At 35.1% G+C, this 24,009-nt stretch overlaps 1 protein-coding gene across 1 annotated transcript in view; it reads right to left on the reverse strand.

The window, feature by feature from the left end:
• Positions 1 to 24,009, reverse strand: part of naaladl2 (N-acetylated alpha-linked acidic dipeptidase-like 2) — a 322,123-nt gene that overhangs the window by 161,767 nt on the left and 136,347 nt on the right. Inside the window, exons 4-5 of the mRNA XM_031902480.1 lie at positions 14,567 to 14,837; positions 9,109 to 9,228 (exon numbers count right to left, since the gene is read on the reverse strand). Coding sequence (XP_031758340.1) covers positions 9,109 to 9,228; positions 14,567 to 14,837 — 391 coding nt within the window. The remainder of the gene's footprint in view (positions 1 to 9,108; positions 9,229 to 14,566; positions 14,838 to 24,009) is intronic.

Raw genomic sequence — 24,009 nt, forward strand, 5'->3', positions numbered from 1 at the left:
TTAAAGGTTAAGTTTTCATTTGGTCCTAGTCTACAAATTGATACAGCTGTGGGTGGTTCAGTGTTTTTATCTTCTTTCTTTCTTCCTTAATTGCATTTATGTTTCTGATCATGCACACCCTCATGCCCCACCTACAGTATTTAACTTGGCCTACATTATTTAAATATGTTTTATTTAAATAACATTTGATATGTTGTCTTATCTATACATTTTTCTCATGCAATGTTTGATAGTGGCCTTATAACTACCAGGAAAATAGTTTAATTGGTTTCATAAAGGTTATAAAATTTGGTTCATGTATCAGTGTTTGCAGATGACTCAAAACTCTGCATCCCAATCAATTCTATCCAGGATATGGCATCCTTGCAGCAGGATCTTCACAAACTAGCAACCTGGGTGGCTAAGTGGCAGATGAGATTTAATGTTGACAAATGTAAGGTCATGCGCCTGGGATGTAAAAATATGCAAGCCACTTATACCCTTAATGGGACTGCACTAGGCAAATCCATAATGGAGAAGGACCTTGGAGTCCTTGTAGATATTAAACTTAGCTGTAGCCAGTAATGCCAGGCAGCAGCTGCTAGGGCAAAAACGATTTTGAGCTGTATTAAAAGGCGCATAGATTTGTGGGAGGAGGTGGTTATTCTTCCCCTTTACAGAGCGCTGGTAAGGCCCCATCTAGAATATGTCGTGCAGTTTTGGTCTCCAGTGCTCAGATGGGATATTATTGAGTTAGAGAGGGTCCTACTGAGCTAGTAAAGGGTATGGAAAGTCCAGGTTAGGAAGAAAGACTGGCCAATTTGTGGTTGTTTATGCTGGAGAAGAGGCGGTTATGTGGGTATATGATAACTATGTATAAATATATAAGGGGATCAAATAATAATCTCACTAATGCTTTATCAGTAGGTTCTTTCAGCAAACACGAGGGCACCCATTCCAATGAGTAAGAAGGTTCCATCTAAATATTCGTAAAGTGGGTTTACTGTGAGAGCTGTGAAGTTGTGGAAATCTGTCCCTGAATCAGTCGTACTGGCAGATACATTACAGTAGATAGACCAAGATGGCTTTTTAGCTTTTAGCAAGTGAGAAAATACAGGGGTATGGAGTCAGAAAGGATTTTTCCCCTTATTATGCCTATTTATTAGAAAGGCTTTAGAAGGCTTTTTTTGCCTTCCTCTGGATCAACTAGCAGCTAGGCATGTTAAATATAGATAGTCATGAGCGAATTTGTCATGTTTCGCATCGCGGGATGGTGAAAAATTCAAGAAAGGCAAAAATGTCCCATGGCAAAAAAAATTGTTGCACACTTCATTTTGTTGACGCGCAACATTTTTTTGACATGCGACTCAAAAATGACACATGGGAGTAAAAAAACATTATGCACGTAATATTTTTTTTGACGCGCATCAATTTTTTTATGTGCGCAAAATTTTTTTGCCACAGGCGACATGTTTTGAGAAACAATCCTGCAATAGCGAAACGCGGAAATTTGCAACAAAACCATGCCTGCCGAATGATTTCGCCCATCACTATATATAGGCATAAAATGTTGAACTTGATGGACATGTCTTTTTTATACCTAACTTATTATGTTACTGTGTTACTATGTAAGGCAAGACTAGGCTACTAGGTCATTTGGTCAATAATGTTCAGTAGTGCTGATAAAACCCTTGTAAAGATAAATTCCTAATACCCAGACTATAACTGATTACCCTTTGACATAATGATGTGTGTCAGTCCTTATGTAAGATCTTATGTAGAACTGGTGCAACGTCCTCGTGCCATAAGAGGGTTTTGTCATAAACATAGATAGATGGAAAAATTGTTTGACCCAAAACCTGTTTTTTTTCAAAAGGTGTTAAATGTATTTTAACTTTAGCCAACCATTTTTACAAGTAATTGATCTGAATTTCAAAATACTAAAATCTAAAGGCCTGCATTTCCAGAAGTAATAATTGCTACTGAAGCAAATGTTTAACAAGAAAGGCAAAATAAATATATAATGAAATTATATTTTTTCTGCTATTGTTAAGATATTCACCAGGTCTTACACTAATTAAAAAAAAATTGAACTCAAATTCCCTGGAAACAAAAGCTGATTAATGTCAATAGCCTTCACTTAAAGGGGAAGGAAAGCCTAAGTCACTTGGGGGTGCTAAAATGTTAAGCACCCCCAAGTGACTTGAGTCGCTTACCTCGTACCCCGGGCTGGTGCCCCTATTAGGAGAAAACCGCACCAGCCCGGGGCACCTGGGGCGATGTGCTTCCTCCTTCCGCCTTCCTTTCACTGAGACTCCAAGTCTGACGCATGCGCAGTAGAGTGAAAAAGCTGACTTCTCTGTAAACGTTCGGCTTTTCACTCTACTGCGCATGCGCGCACAGCGGAAGGAGGAAGCGATCGCTGCTACCCCAGGCTGGTGCTGTTTTCTCCATACAGGGGCACCAGCCTGGGGTAGAAGGTAAGCGATTCAAGTCACTTGGGGGTGCCTAACATTTTGGCACCCCCAAGTGACTTAGCTTTTCCTTCTCCTTTAATGTAACCACTACAAAACAATTGGATTGCTTACCATGCAAAAAAAGAAAACACTTGCAACATATTATTAAACTATTCTAACATGCCAAATATTTTTATAACATTGCTATTGGCCTGGGCATTCTCAGTACTTAAATCAGAGCATGAAAAAAGTATTGAATCAATTATATCTTATATAGTGAAAACAATTAGTTTTGTCTTAGTTAAAACCATATTCTTTACATGAAGTACAACCTTGTATGGATATACTTTATTATGATTTCCTTCACACTACCACACTGTGTTGTGTTGTGTGCTCCATGCAAGCCAGTTGGGAAAATAACATTATGCCTGATCCATAATCATCCAATAATAGACAATTCACTGCCAATGTGATATTAGAGGTGATTCCCTTGCCTTTTCTCTTGAAGGTGTAAAATTTGTTTTGTGATTTTTTTTTATTTAAGGTTTAGGTGGACTGATTTATTTTTTTAAAAAAAGTGCTATTCTTTTTTTTGTCAGGATTTATGTGAATCAATGGAAAATGAGAACACCAATACATCCTCCCCTAGGGGCACATTTACTAATCCACGAATGCTCCGAGCGTTCGATCTGAGTATTTTCGGCGCCTTTTTCATACCTGTGTGCCTTTTTCGTATTTTGCGTGACTTTTTCATACTTTGAGACAAAATTTATGTGACAAAATCGTATTGTACGAAAGTTTCGGATTTATTCAAACTTCGGTATCGTGACTTTCCTTGGGCCAGGTTGGAGCTGCAGAGTGCCATTGAGTCCTATGGGAGACTTTCCTTGGGCCAGGTTGGAGCTGCAGAGTGCCATTGAGCCCTATGGGAGACTTTCCTTGGGCCAGGTTGGAGCTGCAGAGTGCCATTGATTCCTATGGGAGGCTTCCAAAATCATGCACAGAAGGATCAAAGTCGGAAAGGTTTTCCTGCATTTTACAATCGTTCGGATACGAAAATTTTGTGACTTTCGGATCAGCAATATGATATTATCGTGACTAATATGATTTTTTTGTTCGCATATTCGTGATATTTACGATCTTGAGAAATTATCGTATCCAATCCGAATATAAGTGTGTTACATATACTGAGCTACATTGCTACCATAAATATCTGTTTGGTATATTGTACTATACCCACATGAGTGTTCTTCGACCAGTAAATTTCCAGCCTAGCTAGTAAAATACCAGGCAAGGCCGGGGCAAGCCAATCAAGCCAGGTTGTTGTTGCCCATACACACAAGGTTTCTGTTGCTCGGCCTCCAGCCTGCCCATCTTTATCACTGGTCCAACTCCTTCTGCATCACCACTATATTGTTGTCCCATCCATGCCACCTATTTCATAAGAACCTGGAGTGTTTGTTCTTTGTTACTGGTTATTGCTATGCAGCACAGCAGATATTAGAGGGAGTCCTCTATATCAGGCCAAGGGGGGGGGGGGTAACACTTTATAGAAACAATTCAAACAGTGTGAAGAAAGACCAGTAAATGGAGTGTTCCTTCAGAGAACGGATATTTTATCAGTTTTGTGGAACTGAGTATTCATTTTGTTGATAGAATGAATTCTGTGCTATAGAATCTTCCTTTTTGTCACAAGCATTTATTTTGTCATAAAAATCTAAGTTGGAATATGCTAGTCAGTTACACCATTATATATTTTGTCAAAGTTGTGTTTTACATTCATTCTGTAAAAAACTGGTTCTGCTCTATGGATGTTATACATTTGTGAGACAGAAAGCTTGTTAAAATTTACAGAATGGAGTTTGTTATATAATAATATGCTTTTGTGCATAAAATTGATTTTATTAGAAACATGATTTTATCAGAAATATGTCTTTTGTACTGTATACAGTATTTATTACCTGTGTATATGGCCACACATTCATTCTGTGTACTGGGGATTATTTTTGCATACAGAATGTATTTTTGTAGACAAAATGTACTTCAGACAACATACTGTTGATGCTTTCAATGTTAGGACTACTGTTTCACCCACTGTATCAATTGTATCACCATTGTTTTTTAACTACATTACCTAAAAAGAACATTAACAACTTAATTAACTACTGAAATCATTAGCACATAGGTGCTCTAATACACATCCTTATTTTCAAGTATTCATTTATACAAAGTGTAAAGTATCATTTTGACTCCAGGTCCACCAATTTGCTCTATGTATTGATTTTTTCATGGTGAAAACAGTCAGTTTGAGTGATTACCACTACAGGCATTTACTTTCCTCCCATCTCTCTCTCATCATTAACCAGTTTTACCTGACCTGTCTACTCTAGCTCTTATTTGGAATCAAAGAAGTTAATTAATGAGCAAGTTGTGAAAAATGTTATGTGCACATCTAACAAGTTTTCACATTTTGAGCAAAGATGAGATCCACCAAGCACTGGTAAAAATATAATCTATTAAAATACACTCGTTTATTCAGTGATTATTATGAAATAGTGGGCAGAGCCTACTACAATTCAGCTGTCTCTTGATGCATGTTATTGTGTGCCAAAGTTGTTGTTCCATTCAACAACCTTTTTGTATTGTTTCTGTCATGATGCACATTTACAGTAACTGAATTGTTCAGGTGGCTGAATGGGAGGAAGCGATTTATTTCTCCTGATACCAGTATTTTGTTTTCATTGGTACCCTTAAGGCTCATATTTATCTTCCTCAGCTCATTTCCTTCTCTGCGCACATGTATTCCATTCACAGTTTCAGAATACTATGACAACTTTAGAGTTTAACGATGAAGACATCATTTTTATCAACGAGACTCTGGAAATGCAGAAAAGTTCATATTGAAAGAAAGGTTTTAGGGGATTGATGGAGAAAGTATGGTAATGGTATTAGGGGAATATTACTAATCAAAGGAGGTGTAAGAACACAGCGAATGGATAGAATAAATGAGAAAATGAGAGGGTAAGGCTGACAGGAGGAATGCAGACACCAAGTGTGGTCCCTAGTGATGTCTGAAACTAAACTACATGAAACATTGGCGGTGGCCTTCAAGAACAAATGACTAGAGGGACAAATTCTATATCAAAAGCAACCTGATAGGATGGTTAAAGGGACAAGGTCACAAAATGAGGGGCATCTGGAAGGATAAGCAGAGGAATGAGTACAGGCCTGAAGGAACTACACTTCTTACAAATCTTAAATAAAGAACTCCCTAAGCTTGCTTGATTTTGCATGGCCCTTCCAGGCTTGTGCTAGAATTGAAATGTTAAAAATAAACACTGAAATCCCTGTTCCTTAAACTGTAGATTGACAGAAAGATAGCTTTATAGACAGATAGATTATATATTATATATTATTATTATTTACAGAAAGTATTAAACGTTGTCAAAAGCTCCTGTGCTTCAGCCAACCTCATTTTCAAAACCTTTATTTATATGATCAGTACATGAAATTAATCAATCACTGTTACATAAAACTTTTCTTCAAAAATGCAGTACATTTAGCAGTGAACATTGTTTAGTTTAGTTGATCGTGCTAATTCTGACCTTTCTACTGGCAATCTTTGATGCAAAATGCCAACAATCTGGTTTATTTCTGTTTACATAAAGATTATAAAATGTTTATTCTCTGCTTTAAATGGCAGGCTAAATTGAAAAAAAAATGATCAGCATTTTGCATATCTATATTTTTCTCACAGCAGTAAGACATTCTAGAATGATTTAAAGTGATGATGACATTTCTTAACTGTTGGCACTATTGGGTTCTTGGAATACAAATACCCCCTAGGGTTTGCAGTTTACATTGTTGAAAAAAACTCACCCTGCAACAAAATTTCTTCTTTGTAGTGTGTCAGAAAGTGGGGCTATCACACACATACTGCAATTTTTGTTAGACTTTTATTGACAGATGCATCGGGAGTCAGACCACCAGACAATCATTTAGTGGACTCAGGGCATTCTAGACCCCAGAGCAGGAATTCAGTCTTTTCATTGGCCATTAAGTCTGTATAAAACTAAATATAATAGTTACTTGCTATTAGGTGATGGATCCTAGAAAAGGGCCCAAGCCAAACTGGGTCCATATTCCTACCAAAGCTGTCTCAGGCACACCCATGTGACAGGAAGGTAGGCCTGCAGATGGGGAAAAGAAAGTGCTGGAAGAAGCAGACAAAGAGTGAATTGGTTCTGTAAGAAGCCTGTCTCAATGCATGTGTAAAATAAATAAACCCCTGTAGCAGGAGAAAAGAAGAGGGAGCCCTTTCCAGGACCCTGAAGAGCAAAGCAAACTCTTCTATGGAAACAGAAACTTAAAGAGATTTCTTAAAAGGACATTGACAAACTGTTATAATTAACTCATTATAAATTTTGCTAACATTTACTTGCCCTAGCAAGTGGGCAGCAATTGAAAAGTCAGACAGGAAGATAAAGAAAAGAGGGTCTAATAAGTATAACAATCAAAAATGAGAATAAAAATAAAAGTGGGGCCTTACAGTTTCTCTAGTAGAACATTGCAACAACCTTCCTCAATGTAAAAAATGTCTCCTAGATGTGTGTGTTTTTTTTTTATATTACAATTATGTGTACAGCATTAATGTAGTAATTGTCAGTGGAACCAGAATAGAGAGAGAGTTTTTAAGTGCTACTGCATTTGCACCTTTGTTCTTGTTCATTAGCATAATGTTAATTTTATTGATTGTCAATGTGATTATTTGAACAAGAGTGAATAAAAGAGAGACCAGGCATTAGCAGAAGCACTGGCATTTCTCTCTTCCCATTGTCTACGTCCTAATTTCTGCATCTGCGTAGGGTAGAGGGGGCCAACAACCTTCTCCAGTGAGATAACCCAAATCCCTGGGATTGGTAAGTACAAACCTTATTTATTTAATAAAAAGAAGGCATTTTTAAAAAAAATAGTTCTACCAATGTGATAGACATCCTCCATAAAGATATCCACCATAATACATACATACATCATGAAGTCTAACTGAAAAGTTGCTGAAAATAGGTCCATCTCAAATAAAAGTTAACTGTGCGAGGTGAGCATGTCATCACAATGGGGATCAAATGCCGCTGACAAATATATACATATTTTTTTTAAAGGGAATAAACTTAACTTTTGTTTATGACAATCAACAAAAAAATATTTAGTTATGAGCAGAATGGTGCAATCAATCCCAACCTTACCTATGTTGCAAGTTTTTTTTCTAAATTGCCTGTTACTTGTGCCTGTCCCTTGCTTCCATAATAACAATCAGAGTCAGTCTTTCATTAACAATTTTGCTGTCCTGACCCACTGTCAGCTGCCTTCTCAGTCCTCATTTTCCAGCCTAAAGGCCACGGACCTTACATTATGATTAAACCATGAAATACACTGAGGAAACGGCATGCTATTACAAGGAGTACTTGGGACCTGGTATTTTCTGGAAAAGAGGGTTTTCTGTAACATGGTGTGCAAATCTTTAAAGCTACTATAAAAAGAACCTATTTTATTATTACAGAGAAAAAGCGATTGTTACTGAAACTTTGTTATCTCAGTATTCAGGGGAATCCCATGGCTCAGCTGGAAATAAAAAATAAAGCTAGTTCTCAATTTTCCAAAGGTTATTGCTGCAATAAGGACTTTAAAATTGCCCCTCTACTTGTGTTTTAGAAAAGGGTTGTTTTAATGGGATCTTTCCAGAGATGGATTTAGATATAACTATTTAAACAACAGTCATTTTAGTATTTCTTGCATTTCTTCAGTTTTTAGTATGTTGTGTAATAATATCATAGAAGGGTCAGATTGTGGGGTTTATTCCATTAAAACAAAGTAAAAAAAAAAACACATTGTCAATGAGTGTATACCTTTTCTCTTGCATTACCAATAACATGGGCATTTGTATTTGAAATCATTTCTATTGTATTTTATTTTTATTCTATCTATGCAAATGTTTAGTGTCTATTTTGTGACTACCAAATATACATTTTTAATGTAGCAAAAAATAAAGCAAGGTTCTCTGCCCACAATTTTACATTAATTAAAATGTACTGTACAGCTGTTTTGGGCAAATATAAAAGTGTTATTAACATTTCTATGACTTTATCCCATCTTTTTAATATAGCCTAAAATCAAAATTTTTATGCAAAATAATAATAATAACATTTTGTTTGCCTGTTGCTAAATAAATAGCTCAATAGAACATGTATTTTAATGTGTTGGCTTTTAACTGCATGAGGTGGCAAGTAGTAAATATACTGAATCCAGGAATCAGTTTGGATTTGGTTAAATCCTTGCACTTTTTGCAGGATTTGGGTTCGTTGTTAGTGTTTGTGAATTGTGACTCTATAGAACTCAATCTACAGAACAGTGACTTTCTTCACAGATGATGACATTTTTCCTCAGGCATTAATACGCAAATCAAGGTTCAAATTCAGTACAGTATTCACCCACTTATTTATTCTCCTAAACCCAAAAATTGCAGATTGGTTGCATACCTAGTGGCAACCCTACAATAACTGGACAAATATTGGATAGCTGAGATTATACTGACTGTATCATTACTGCCTATAACTCCATAAAAAAGTTGGAGTCCAACATAGATAAACACAAGAAGTAGCTATGTTGTTTTACTGACCTTGTACAAAAATGGCAGCACTCCAAGTTTTATGAGAGCAATGCTGTTTTTTACAGATTTTACCAGTTTTATGTTTTGTAGATCTTCCACAGTTCCATACTGCACATCAACAATCTCTCCCTAAAGAAATGTAAAACATATTGCTGAGTTAAAAACTATAATACAGTATCTGCTTACAATTACAATGATAGATGAGTCATTTCTGTCACATCTTGACTAGAAGGGCCAATTTGTAAAGTCACCATGAGTCAAGAAAAGACAGGAAGGGAACAGCAAGACAAGTTCTAAAAGGATCACACTGTGTTATAAAATTTAAGTTTGAAATGTTGTGGACAAATAATATATCTGCTTGGAAAAATGGTGTTTTAAAATGGTTGTTATTAAATTATCAGATGGAAGATGTAGCTGCAAAGCCCTTTGCAGATTTATGCATATTTATTTTTATACATTTTTTAAAAACACCCTGGAACACACCTTGTTATTTTAAACATGCTAGTTTGCACACATCTAAAGTTCATTGGTTTATTTCTGCTATTCCATAAACATAGTCACACTCTACTGCATCTTGTTACAGAGTCTGCAGGATGAAAAGATGCTTGATAGGAACCAATACTCAAGTGATTAGACAAAAATACAAAGTAGATGGATGGGAAATGAAGGGGAACTTCTACAGTAAATGGTCAACCACCAGGATCATCAATCAAGGACTACTAGTTTAGTAGTTATTCAGCCAAGAGAATGGTGTTACACATGAGGTTCTTATTCATCCAAGAGAGAGCTAATGCAGATGAGGTAGCAGAGAAGAGAATTAATTGTAGAGAATATGCAGAAAGGAAAAGTATCAAAATGAAAGCTGCACTAGCCAATGTATGTGTAGTCTGGGGCTGATTTACTGCATAATTATGGCAGGAAGCTCTAGGGTATACAGATGAAGCTTAGCTAATGTCAAACCCTGGAGTGAAATCTTTGTTTTAAAAGCTTCATTTATTTCAGTGAATAGATTTCTTTAGTTGTAGTGCTGAGAAGTGTATTCGTTTTCAGTAAAAAAAACTCCATCCAAAAAAAGTCCATCTTTAGATATTACATCATTTTATATGTAAAAAAAACACATGCATGTTTAATGGTACTTTAGCTGATGCTGTATGAAACAGGAAAGAAGGATACAAAATAATAGAGCAGATTTGAAAGGTGCATCACTGAGGAGGTCCAGCTTGGGGAACGTAGGTTAATAGCCTTAGCGGCAGACCTGGATCAGGGAGAATAAATCTAAGCCTGATAGCCTTGTCACTACTGTGGTCCCTTCACTAAGGCAGCATAGCCTTTCAGAAGACTACACCCCACTGTCTCTCCTGGTTGGAGCACAAAGAGCTGCTATTACTAGCTTACTAGCTATTGCTAAAAGACCTGACTTTCCTAGAAAGTGCTATTACTGAACTGCCCTGCTATTACTAATCTTTGTTCACAGGGTCCCTGCTCCCTGACTTCATTAGAGAGGACACTCTCTCTAGGACTGAACACTTCTGGGCTGTATTGATCCCAGGCTTGTTGTTGTACGCCAATTGTTTGTCTCAAAAAAAATTCCGCCAATAGCGAAATGCGGAAATTCGCTGCAAATCCATGCCTGCGGAAAAAATGTGCTCATCACAATTGCATCTATCCAACAGCTATTCACAAGGTACTTGCTCCAATACATGATCCATACTTGTATCTTGTAGTATAATGCTGGTTGTGTTTGGTTTTCTGCATAATGTGAAAGATGCCTGCACAAGAGTGAGGCCTAAAATGTATCAGTCATTCAATTGGCAGAGCATGCTATATTGGTGGGACCCACAGTAATGCTAAAATTCGGAAAATAAACCTGCATTATGGCTAAAAACATGACCGATTGTATGTTTTATTGGGTACTTTAGATGACACCAAATGAACAATTTTGTTATTTTTGGTGTGGGACCTTATTCTAGCTAGGTTTATGGGAGTACAATAATCCATTATACTATGCAAAATAAAGGGGTGATAAATTGTTTATAGTTTTCTGTCCATAATGGACACTGTTACTTGCCTAAAGTATTGGTTTTCAAGCATTTATTAAAATGTGAGATTGTGATGGTGAATCTCCTCTATGTAGAGACTTGAAACCATCATCAGATATGTATCTATGGATGTATGTACGTACGTACGTACGTACGTACGTACGTACGTACGTACGTACGTACGTAAAACTTAATTTATAAAGCCATACTAGGATATACAGGACTGTACAATTTTACACATTATTATATTTATTATAACAGACATTCTAATAGATAGTAGTAAATAAATAAGCATAAATGTACAGCAATTAAATGCCACATGATAAAATAAAAAGCAGAAAGTAAGTCCATGCCCATAGACCTAAGTGGGTGGATAACATACAGGCACAAATAGGACTCCTACTGCTCCAAAATGTAGTATCTGGGATTTTTCGGGTTTTTTTTGTTAAGGGGCTAAGAGAGCGTTCCTTTCAGACAAATTCAGAGATGGAATTGCAGAGATTATGAGCAGCAAGATAGAAAGATTTAAGATGAGAGATGGATGGTATGAGAAAATGGTGGCTTACTTTTTACAAATACTGAGAGAGATCAATATATATTGGCAAATTTGTTTTAGAAAAAACACAATTGTGAATTTATAAAAGGTTTTAAAACTTGAATGATCAATTTATCAAAGCAAAAAAATGCAAATCTCTCAAGATTGACATCAATTTTATTCCCCAAAGTTTATTATAATATTTATTTTAGTGACTTATTGAAAATTAAACATTGTGGTCATTTTTTTCAAGATTTTTATTTGTGTTTTATCACAAATATGTTATTGATTGATAATAAAAACCAGGATTGTGTAAGTCCCACAGGTTTTGTTGCAATTATTTATTTTCGTTATCACAGTTTTGTTTTCTTAAAAGTTGTTAAATCAGCCTTAAGTAATAGTACTCATGCAGTATAGTTTTAGGGAAGATCTATATAAATAGCGCTTTTTATACAAGGGTCTCATATTGAGGTTGGGTCAAATATTATGTATTTGATATGTTACATATATTCAAAAAGATGCATTCAGAGTAAACTTTATATATTATATTGTGTTCTAAGTAAATGATATTTAAATCCTTGAGAAAGTTTTACAAGGTAGAAGCACAGAATCAATCTTCTACTTTAGCAAACATGGTGATACATGTTTTCAGATGAGTGAATATTATTACTTGCTCTAATGCAATTTGCTTTTGAGAAAACAAAGCTGTTTTAAGTTCACTGAGCAGGTGCCTGTGACTGATTTGCATTGTTCAACAACTCACAGACTTCTGAAACTGCGTTCATAAACTAAAGCTATTTTCTCCAACAAAAACAAAGTAAAACATCAAAATTGTTGTTCTTATGCCTGGTCTATACAAAATGATGTGGTATTATTCTATATTTGCGGGTTGCAGCTGACAACACAACTCTCCCCTATTGCCTCTTTTGACCTGTTTGTCAGTTTAATAGGGTAAGCTGTGTTGCCTTTGCAATGTGCAATGCATTAGAAAGAAGTTTCAAGGTATGCATCATCCATCACAGTGGCACTAAGTATTTTTTTTCCTCCTAGATTTTAGATATCACAAATGCTGTTTAAACTGTTACTGGAAAATACAGCTTGCATACCTCATATAAAATAGGTACATGATGAATGGACTTGACATGAGTCCATGGAAGGAAGAATTGCTCTTCTACAAATAACCTTGTAAGGATACAATACCAGTGATACTGAGTTCCTCTATCTGAGCAGCCTTAAACAAGTTTAACAACAGTGACAGAGCCGAACAGAGTTGCAGACCCTTTGGCGGTATGAGAGCAACAGAGAAAATGTTATTTGCAATGGAATTTCCAATGTGAATTTAACAAGAAAAGCAAAATCAGAGCTGTGAATAAATATGGGAACAAACACAATGTCTGCCTGAGCCAAATGTTGTTCAAGGCAGCTAAGAATGAGAAAAATCATTTGCTATAGTAATTCATCTAAATAAAAATGTTTGATATGATCTTTTTTTATGGAAATATGTTTATGGCTATTGTGTCAGTAAGAGTTAGCAGCAAAATAAAAAACACAAAAGCAAAGATATGTGTTGCTCAAATCTGTACTAAATCCAGGTGTTTTGGTTATATTTAAAAATGGGCTAATTCAATTTGTCCTTTTTGGTTAATATTTTAAAACAATTAAACTGTGATAACAGTGTAGTTCCACTAAAAGCCATGTTATCTATCCTGCCTTTTTTGCTCAATTACACTCATGTGCACCTATTGATGCTGTGGAACTCTGGTGCTGCACCACCCTGAATGCTGTTGTAAATACAAATTAGCTACCAGGCAACCAGCAGCCAGTCTGGATCTGTATCCCTAAAATGCAAAGCATTTGAAAGAACTGCTCTTCTATATAAGGGACCCCTGGGCAGAAGTGCAAGAGCATTAAGTGGAGCAAGTGTGTGCCCCTTGGTACTCATCCACTGAGAACTTCTGCCCAGGGGAATGACTGCACTGTGCACCTCACAATGGAAACAAAAAATCCAATGAAGTGCACTGTGCAGCATCAGAAAGTGCAGGCTAGCCCTATCCTTGCTTGTCATAGTTGTTAATTGTTAATGTATTTTATCTTACTGTCTGTTTAATAATAGCTATGACCTGTTTATACATTTATACATCCTGGGTGTCATCATTGTCTTTAATAAAGGGTGTGTTGTGGGAGGAAAAATGGGGTATGCAGTGATTAAGAGCCAGATTGAGGTTGCACTGTCAAGAGCAGTTATCCCCAACATGTTGCTCACCAACCCTTTGCATGTTGCTCCCAGTGGCCCTAAAGGAGGTGCTTGTTTTTGAATTCTGGGCTTGGTGTCAAGTTTTGGTTGTATAAAAACCAGGTGTATTGCCAAACAGAGCCTTCTATAAGCTGCCAGTTGACATAGGGGCTACCAACTAGCCAAGTCCTTATATGGCGCCCCAGGAACTTTTGAATGCTTGTGTTGCCCCCTAACTCTTTTTACATTTAAATGTGGCTTATATGTCAAAAAGGTTGGGGATCCCTGGTCAAGAGCATAGGATTTTCAAAAATTGTCCATTAGCAAGCATTCCTGAGGTGCAAATTTATTTTGGCATAGAAAGGGTTAAAGAAACAAAGTGCTTGTTTTAGTTTCAGGCAAGCTTAATGTCACTTCTGTAAAGCAAACCATTCAAAACAGTATTCAACATCAGGGAAGAATGGTCTTGCTAAACAAATAACAGATATTGTAACATAAAATGTCCAGCATCAGAATGTTGTTCTGTTTTGCTACTTGTGATTTAACACCCAAATCACTTTGACCATTGATACAACTGACAAGTTATTATTATTCTGTTTATAATTAACAATTTACAGATGCTGCTTATGAAAAATATGGCAGGATAAATAGGAATGTTACCTTGAGAGTGCCTTTGGCAGAGTAGGCAGCATATGAGTGGAGAAACTCCTGACTCTGTTGCCCTTTGGTCTTTTCATCACACGCCTGTCCGCTTGGATAATAGCACTGCCCATTGTTCGTAGTGATTGTATTTGGAGTTGAGCCTGGTAGGTCAAGTATGACTGAATAATTTACTAACTGAACTTCTTTTAAGCCCAGTGAATTCCATAGAAGAGCAATTTCCTTCACGTTGTCTGTGTTTGTTTTATTGACAGAAATCTGCATGATGTATCTGCAAGGTAAAAATAATGTTTTGTTCATCAGAAATGTTATGAATTATGAAAAACGGCATTTTCTACCAATTCAGCCAATCAATATTTGAAAAAAAACTATAAACACATAAACTAGATGGTAAGCGCATTGGATTTTTCCTAAAGGGGGTAACAGCAGCACAACTTTGTTTCAGATTAACAGTTAATTATCTGTAAATCTAACAAACATACCAAGCGGCACTCTAGGAATGTAAAACCAGGCTTTTTAGCAGAAATTACCGCAAGGCGCATACAATTGTGTCAAATATGCCATAATTGATGGAAATCTATTTTAAAGGATGAATAACTTTTTCCAATAAAGTGTTCAGTGCGGGTTTCTGCCAGTAATTGCTTATAGGGTGGATAGAAATGTGTTTTTGTGATTTAAAACAATCTGGGGACCAAGAAGAAATGTCAGAATGCTAATGAATGTAAGTTGTAGCCCTAAGAGGGTGTACTGTGTACACTGTGTAAATCTATTCATCTTATACAGTTAAGATTCTTCTACAAATAATTGCCCCCCCTATGCTCAGGCATGCACATCAACCAATCCCACATAGCATACAAGAAAATACAAATGAATTGCAAGAAATACGTTTCTGCTTGTCTTACTAGTTCCTGTTCAGTCTTAAAATTATTGTGTTTCTTTTTGATAAACATGAATAAATATTGTAAAACACGGAAGAATGATTTGAATTGCAATTTTTTTTTTCTAGTAAGAAGAATCATGCTTCAATGAGGTGTATACAGTACATTAGATTAAAGTATTTGTGTTAACATCTACTATGATGGGAACATTGACAAGACCGTGAATCTTTTTTTTTTCATGACAGAAAAAGAAATCACAGCTAAAAACAACATTTTGGTAGACAACGTGAAGCAATTAGATGCTGAAAGTGTGAAAAGCAAATCTGTAGAGTTTTCTGGGCCTCATAATTGACAAACAACAAAAGAAAATAAAGCAGAACTGTCTGTTCTTTTGCACAAAAGAAGGCACATGAAAACCTTTTATAGTCTTTAAAGTGAATTAAGAGTAAAAAATGTACTTATCTCAAAAATATGTAAAAATCCACAAACAACAAATGCACACAGATACACCCTGAGAACAGTTTGATAACAAAAAAACAAACTAGGTGTCACAGATGAATTTGTTTGATGTTTATATACCAGAAAATATGTTAGTACAGTTGGTTAGAAAGTTACAATTGGCAATAGTGATGAACATAAATATTTACTAGGTTTCACTAGAAAAAAAATGCCCATTATTTCAATGAGGCCCATTTACTAAACAATTTTGAGATAATTTCATATTTTTTAAGTTTTTTATGGTTTTTGTTAAATGTCCAAGAAAAAAAATGTACTTTGCGCAAAGAATACAAACATTTCAGAATTCGCTTTGGTTACACTTTCCTCAGTACTATTTGTTTACCAGGTTAGATCTGTCGCATGCAATTAAGTCCTATAGAAGGCTTCCAAAGCCAGACATGGAAGGCATCAAAGTCAGAAAGGTTTTCGTGGCAACAAACTTTTCAGCATGATTTTCAGAACACAATTGCGATATTTTTGTACGAACGATAAAAGCATTGTCGGGACATTTTAGAACTTCAGAAATTATTGTGGCTACTCTGAATTTTTATCATATCATTTTAAGCCCAGAAAAAAAATCAGATTTTAGTAAATGTGCCCCAATGTATTGCAAAAAAACAGCAGCCACAGAAAAATTGACTTCAATGCTTTTCAAAAATCTTGAGCATTTTGAACATTTTTCAGAGTATAATAATGGAACAGATTCCCCCTTAACTAATTTGCAGCAGTGCTTTTGCCCAGACTACAAACACCATAGTTAGCCTTTCTCCAGGCATCTGGATGCATTATATTATTAAAGCAATGCTCTTCACTTTAGGGTTACAGGGTCTGCAGACAGTAGTGATGAGCGAATCTGTTCCGTTTCGATTTGCCGAAAAATTAACAAATCTTTTGCAAAATGCTGTGCTTCAAAAAAAAATGTATAATATTTTTCCATGGCAAATTTTGTCGCCTGTTTTGCGAAGCAATCTGCCAATGGCGAAATGCAGAATTTGCCACAAATCTATTTCACATCCAGAGAAAAATAGAAATCCAGAATTCAATAGGGAACACTATATCCCACCACATTTGTACATTACCACAAGTGGTAATTTTTGAGTGAAAAGTCATCTAAGTGAACAGGACTGCAGACTTCCACTTCTGCGAAGTGGCCTCACAGTTTGAAAAATCATCTGCAAAGCAGAATTTTAAAATAATAATTTACATTAATACTAATTATGTTGATAAAAAGACAAATGCCAAACCCATAGTCCCTGTGAAACCTCACTAACTTCCAGATTTCAAACTCTCACAAATGTTTTTCTTTATATATAAGATTGATGCCAGTGATAATTTTTTTGTGTAATTTTTTTTGCTGTAAAATTTTGCAGCAACAAAAATTAAATGCCCTGTGTCATGGTGTAATAGCTTGCATACAGGTTTGAAGTAGTGATGAGCAAATTTTTCTAGCCAGGCATGGATTCACAGCGAATTTCCTTATTTCGCCATTGGCGCATTGTTTTGTGAAACTCCAGTGAAAATTCAGCGCAGAAAGACTCGGTGTTGAAAAATTAAGTGCGCATAAAAAAAACTTGATCGCGGCAAAATAGCACGGGGGCGACAAAAAAAAAAAAAGTAGGCGACAAAAAAGGCACGCAACAAATGCATCCCGCAGATTTTTCACTGTTTCATGAATTTTCCTGATGTTTCACAATTTTTTCCCGTGAAGAAAAAGGACAAATTCAGTCATTACTAGTTTGAAAACTTTGTTAAGGCTCACATAACATTTCAAATCACTCTGGGAACTAAACAGTAGTTTTTGCATGCCTCCATGATTTTATTGTGTATCCATTTCAAACATGTTACACATGAACATGTTAATAGATCCTTTGTCAGGAACTCTATTGAACTGATCTTGTTGCACTAATATATTATAAAATCATGATGGTATTAGAATACAACTTTCTGGCTCTCTGATTTCTAATTAGGGATGAACCTAATCCATAATCCTGTGGATATGGCAGAATACCAAATCCTTTACTAAAGATTTGGCTAAATAGCAAGCCAAATCTGAATTCTAAAGGATGCATCAAATCCACTATCGAGATTTTTCCAAATTTGGTATCACGAACCAAAAATGAATCTAAATTTCAAACTAAATACAAACCCTTACTTACAGATAAAAAAATAGCAAAAATATCAACCGTATTTCTGTGGTGGTTCATCTGATTTTTCTTGAATTGATTGCTGTGGCTTGCTGCCAAGTGTTGAGGTTAAAGGAACAGTAACACCAAAAAATGAAAGTGTATAAAAGTAACTAAAATATAATGTGCTGCTGCTCTGCACTGGTAAAAGTTGTGTGTTTACTTCAGAAAGTCTACTATAATTTATATAAATAAGCTGCTATGTAGCCATGGAGGCAGTCATTCAAAGGAGAAAAGGCACAGGCACATAGCAGATAACAGATAAAACCCTATTGTATTCTACAGAACTTATCTGTTATCTGCTATGTAACCTGTGCCTTTTCTCCTTTTTTCCAGCTTGAATGGCTGCCCCCGTGGCTACACAGCAGCTTATTAAATAACTTATAGTAGTGTTACTGTAGCAAACACATCAGTTTTACCAGTGCAGGGCAACAGTGCATTATATTTTTATTACTTTAAAGCTCTTTAATTTTTTGGTGTTACTGTTCCTTTAAGGTGGAGAGCATTTTATTTCAAACAAAAGCCACTTAGTCAGTTGTCTGAACATGGATGGGCAAAATCGGTAAATCTGTCCCAAAGGGATTGTACATCAGTACATTCAGGTTTCATCCAAATTGTAATGTAAAATACATGGTTTGCTGAATTTCTTGTTAAACAATAAGTCTATAGTCATATGATGATTTTGTTTAACCTGTCCATTTAGAAACACACTTTACATTTCACTGAATTGGAAGGTCTAAAATTTAACTACAAAATACTTCAAATAAATATATTACCTGCTTGTAAAACTGAATGCCAATATATAAATTGTGCAAATATTATTATAGAGAATTTCTAAGTTTCATTAAAACATGCAAGTTATTGTAAGAGTATACCTCTTGATTTAATCAGCAGTTCATAGGTACTGGAGGTGAAGTATGAGTACAAATAAGTTAGGTTCTGTTTAAAATGACACAATATAGATTATTGCAACATGTGCTTGTGAGTTAGCATTTTTATAATTATAATTAATCTAACATATGTTTGCAGGTTATCACAAGTACACTGCTGTACATTTTTATTCAATTAACAGCTAGAATGTAATATGAATAAAGTAGTTTAACAAAGAAAGGTCAAGTGTTACATAGCCAGTTTTTGTAGATGGATTTGTAACTTAAATTCAAAATATCTTCAGTATTCTGCTATGGGAATCTGAGAATTGTAAAGATGAATGTAATTCATGGGAATTGGGATTTCTAATTTGAATAGTTGCAGTAAGCACAATTGTATTTTTGAAGTATTAAGTTATTATGACTACAGTACATAAATATACACAAAGATACACAAAACATGAGTATTATATTCAATTATGTATCCTGGTAGTTTGTAGAACAAGATTTATTTATTTAGTAATGGAATTATTCCCACAGAGATACAAAGCAAGTTTGTATAGATTCGCAAATGTAGGTTTAGAAGAAATATTTAATACCCAATTAAGTAATATTGTTTAATACCTGCGTGTTTCCATAAAAAACCTACAAAAACCCTTGTCTTTTCCATTTTACCTGTTTTGCAGGAAAAAGCAGAGCAAACTTCCTTGTGATTGTTGGGCTGTCTACCCAGTAATTAATTATCTTATGCCTTTAAAACTGTGTGCTGTTTTTGAAGACCCCTACCTTATAAAACCTATAAGCATGTAACACCAATGAAAAGTCAAGGAGACAATGTGAGCAGTCAGAGAGTGGCCAATCTATAAAAAATGTGGCCAGAGCTTAATAGTTAGGGGTTATGGGGTTTGCCTTGACTAATGATGAGGGATGAGCGAATCTGTCCTGTTTCACTCTGCCATAAAATTCATGAAACTACAAGAAAATTTGCGAAACAGTGAAAAATTTGCAAAATTTTTTTGTTGCTCACATCTATTTTTTGTTGCCGGCATCTATTTTTGTTGCCCGCGCTTTTTTGCCACGGCCGTGGGCAATTTTTATGAGACCATGCCCATTTTTTGACGTGCCTTCACTCTTTCTTGATGTGACCGCACCCAATTTGATGCACAACAAATTTTTCTGCTGCGAATTTTCACAGAGTAAAATATTTACCCAGCAGGCAAGAGTAGAACATTGACAGATTCTCAGTACACTCGCATTTGTTGCACAATTTTTTTGTCGCCCACGCTTTTTTTTACACGACCGTGTCCATTTTTTGATGCGCCCCAATTGCACACGACTGGACCCCTTTTTGACATGACCACGCCTGATTTGACGCGACCGTGGCCAATTTGATGCGCAACAAAAAAAAATTGACATGTGCCGAATTTTTCCGCGTCATATTTTCGCAGAAGTTTCGCAAAACAATTTACCAATGGAGAAATGTGGAAATTCGCTACAAATCCATGCCTGGCTAAAAATTTGCTCATCACTACTAATGACAAATAAAAAAGTGTATTGTTTAAAGAATGGGTTTCAAGAATGGTTAGTGGTAAAAAATCCAAGGAATGTGCATGTTTAGGTGTGAGTAAAATATTTACCCAGCAGGCCAGAGTAGAACACTGATAGATTCTCAATACACTCCTCTAAAATCAATTCAAATCCTGAACTGTGTAAATATATAAAATAGTCTACTTGGCTTGATGAAGTGAATAAAGAAAGGCAATTCACTTAACATTGATAGAATCATTATCAAAATATTTAAGCATTCCTTATAGCATTGCGAATAAAGTATTTCTATCAATAACTTATACAAATCTCACCTTGAACTTAAACATACAGTAAATCCGGAGATGGAAAAGACCTATCAAAGTTTCACAACTGCCTGTAAATATAGATAATATAGCACAATGCTGTGATTTATCATATGCATTTGAAAAATCCAATTTTCATTAGTTAAAAATCTCAGGAACATATCAGAATTGCTATATGAGACTTGACACAAAGCAAACAAGATGTTTCAAACTCAACCTACATTCTCTATACTAAGACATGTCTAGCTACGGCTCAAGTTGTCTCCAGCTAGATGAAGCATGAATCCTCTGAGACATGGCTACAATGGTGTTGTTCCCAGGGATATGTTGTATTCCACACTCAATGTCATTCAAAAAAGCCTAAGAGAAAACTCAATAAGTCTTTTAAACATTTAGCTTCTTTAATGAAAAAAAAAAACATTGGGAAGCTTCCTTTGTTATACATATTTACTGGCTTATAATGTCTAATGTCTGTAAAACACTTTTTTATTTCATTTTTTTTCTTTGTTAAAAAAAATAAACCGAGAGAGCCAGCCTAAGGAATATATAAACACATTATGTATGGTAATATTTTAAATTAATTTTTAGAATTTATTGGTGTCATAAAAAATGGCTTGCCAAAAACAAAACAAAAAATAAATAAAGAGAAAATAGGATTTTAGCTATAGGAACCAACAGAAATAGAATATATACATATAGGAAAGATTCATTCACATTAATGGTAAAAATGGGATATGGTGCATGTATTTGAAAACAATAACCACCAAAATTGGTATTTAGTAGAAATTCTAAGGTTTGTGAAGAATTAGTCAGTAGTGTACAATAATTCCATAACTTTATTAAAACAGGATATAGTAAAATGCATCCTTATACAGTAGCTATGTACAGTACTTGAAAATCATCAATCACAATCGATATTGGCCTTCCACTTTAAATAGAAAATAACCCTGTTGACTTGAGCAATACTCATTTTTATTTCCCTTTGGAACTATAATCACAATAAAAGTTTATTTTTAATGCCTAGCCCATCATATATACAATTTCAACAGTAATTGGATCTTTCAATTAATTATCAAAAAATCAACGAGTTGGACCATAGAGATGAGCTTCACGCAGAATATATGTATTTATAAAAAAACGCTGAAAAGGTAAGTAGTAGAGAAACAAAACAAAAGTTTTCTAATTGCCTCAATATAGTAAATTGAACAGACTAAGACTGGGGTTAAACAATAATACCCTAGGTAGCAGGGGGAAAGGGGGGTCAGATGAAATCCTTTTTTTACCAAGGTGGCTGAACTATTGGAACCACTATAGGAACCATTGTGGTTTACTCAGCATCATAAAAAGTAATGTAACAGTCAGCAAGAAAAAGGTCTCTCTTGGCAGCTGAATGCTCCTTTATTCTGTGCCTCATACAATAAAACTTCCTTCTCTGATTAATTTATTTGCCATGGCTCCTGTTGTAGTGTTGAAGGTTGCCACACCTCGCCAAATATCAGTATTTGTATATACACTTACAAGCTGGTATTTATGTTTCTATAGGCACCACCTATCTGCTCCTAAAAAAAATCTCTACATAGGGTCTACTAATCAATACAAACTCTATAAGAATTTGCTTTAAACCTTTTGACTGAGCTAGAATATTTAATTCCATAGAGAAAAATTGCCCATATTAATACATAAATATTGTATTGCTGATTTTCCAGGCTAATAAAAAGAAGTGTTACACTCATCATGAGATTGAGTCATTTCTCTGTAATGTCAAGCATAATATAAGCATCTCCTGCTGACCCCGATTATATTATACACCATTTAAAAATGTACAAAAAACTGCCTGTATGTTATTAGTTTTCTTGGTAAACTACTCTAATTAATGTTGCCAATCTAGACAAAAAGAAAAATAACATACTCATTTCTTTTATCTTGCACTAAGGCTTGGATTGAAAGCAGGAAAATCCTAAATCCTACTCTCATTGTATATATGGTTATTTTAGGTTTTGCAGCAATGGCTGCCTCAAGGCTACCTGCTGGCAAGCCCTAGGATTTCAAAGTATTCTTTGTCACTCTTCCCCAAATATTATCTAGACCCAAATATGTACAGGTATGGGATCCGCTTATCTATAAAGCTCCGAATTACAGAAACCCTGTCTCCCATAGATTCCATTTTAATCAAACAATTCAGATTTTTAAAATTGATTCCATTTTTCTCTGTAATAATAAAACAGTACCTTGTACTTGATGCCAACTAAGATATAATTAATCATTAATGGAAGCAAAACAACCCTGTTGGGTTTAATTAATGGTTTATTGCTTTTTTAGTAGACTTAAGGTATGGAGATCCAAATTACGTAATTCCGGAATTCCCTTGGTCCTGGATAACGAGTCCCATACTATTCATATCCTATCAATTGCCATTATAGTCTCAAAGGTGAGGTTGTTAAATGGCATGTGGCACATGTAGTCCCAAAGAATACCAGTTATACAGTACATACAACTATTATCATAAATAACTTGAGCAGCAAGACATAAAATGATATATTGTGTACTCTAGACTAGAACTAGTCTTTTTCTGATTCCATCAATAAAATGGCATGTTCTCTTAAAAAAATAAACAATTATTGTGCCACAATTTGTTTTATTTACTTTTATCCATTGAAAATAATAACTACAGGAATTGCATCCCATATCTGGAAACCTATTATGCAGAAAGTTCTATATTACAGAAAGTCCATTTTCCATAGAGTCAATTTTAAGCAAATAATTCTAATTTTTACAAATAATTTCCTTTGTAATAATGAAACAATATCTTGTACTTGATCCTAAATAAGCTGCATGAATCCATATTGGTGGAAAATCATTTCTATTTGGTTTATTTAAAGATCAAATGTTTTTTTTAAGAGATTTAGGATATAGTGATCCAAATAACGGTGAGATTCCTTATTCTAAAAACCTCACATCTCAAGCATTCCATATTATTATATAGTTTCTATACCTGTATATGTTAATGGTTTGTCTTGCCTGTTTTTTTTTCCTACTATGTACAGTTTGGAACACTGCTATTATATATTTGCTGCTGTGATATCGTGCCCTTAAGAATAAGGCAATCTTTGGCCACCAGATGGAGTACAGATCATGTAACAATGTCTATTTCCATCTCTGCATTAT

This window comes from Xenopus tropicalis, chromosome 5 (genome assembly GCF_000004195.4).
Source record: "Xenopus tropicalis strain Nigerian chromosome 5, UCB_Xtro_10.0, whole genome shotgun sequence".
In the NCBI taxonomy this organism is placed as follows: domain Eukaryota; kingdom Metazoa; phylum Chordata; class Amphibia; order Anura; family Pipidae; genus Xenopus; species Xenopus tropicalis.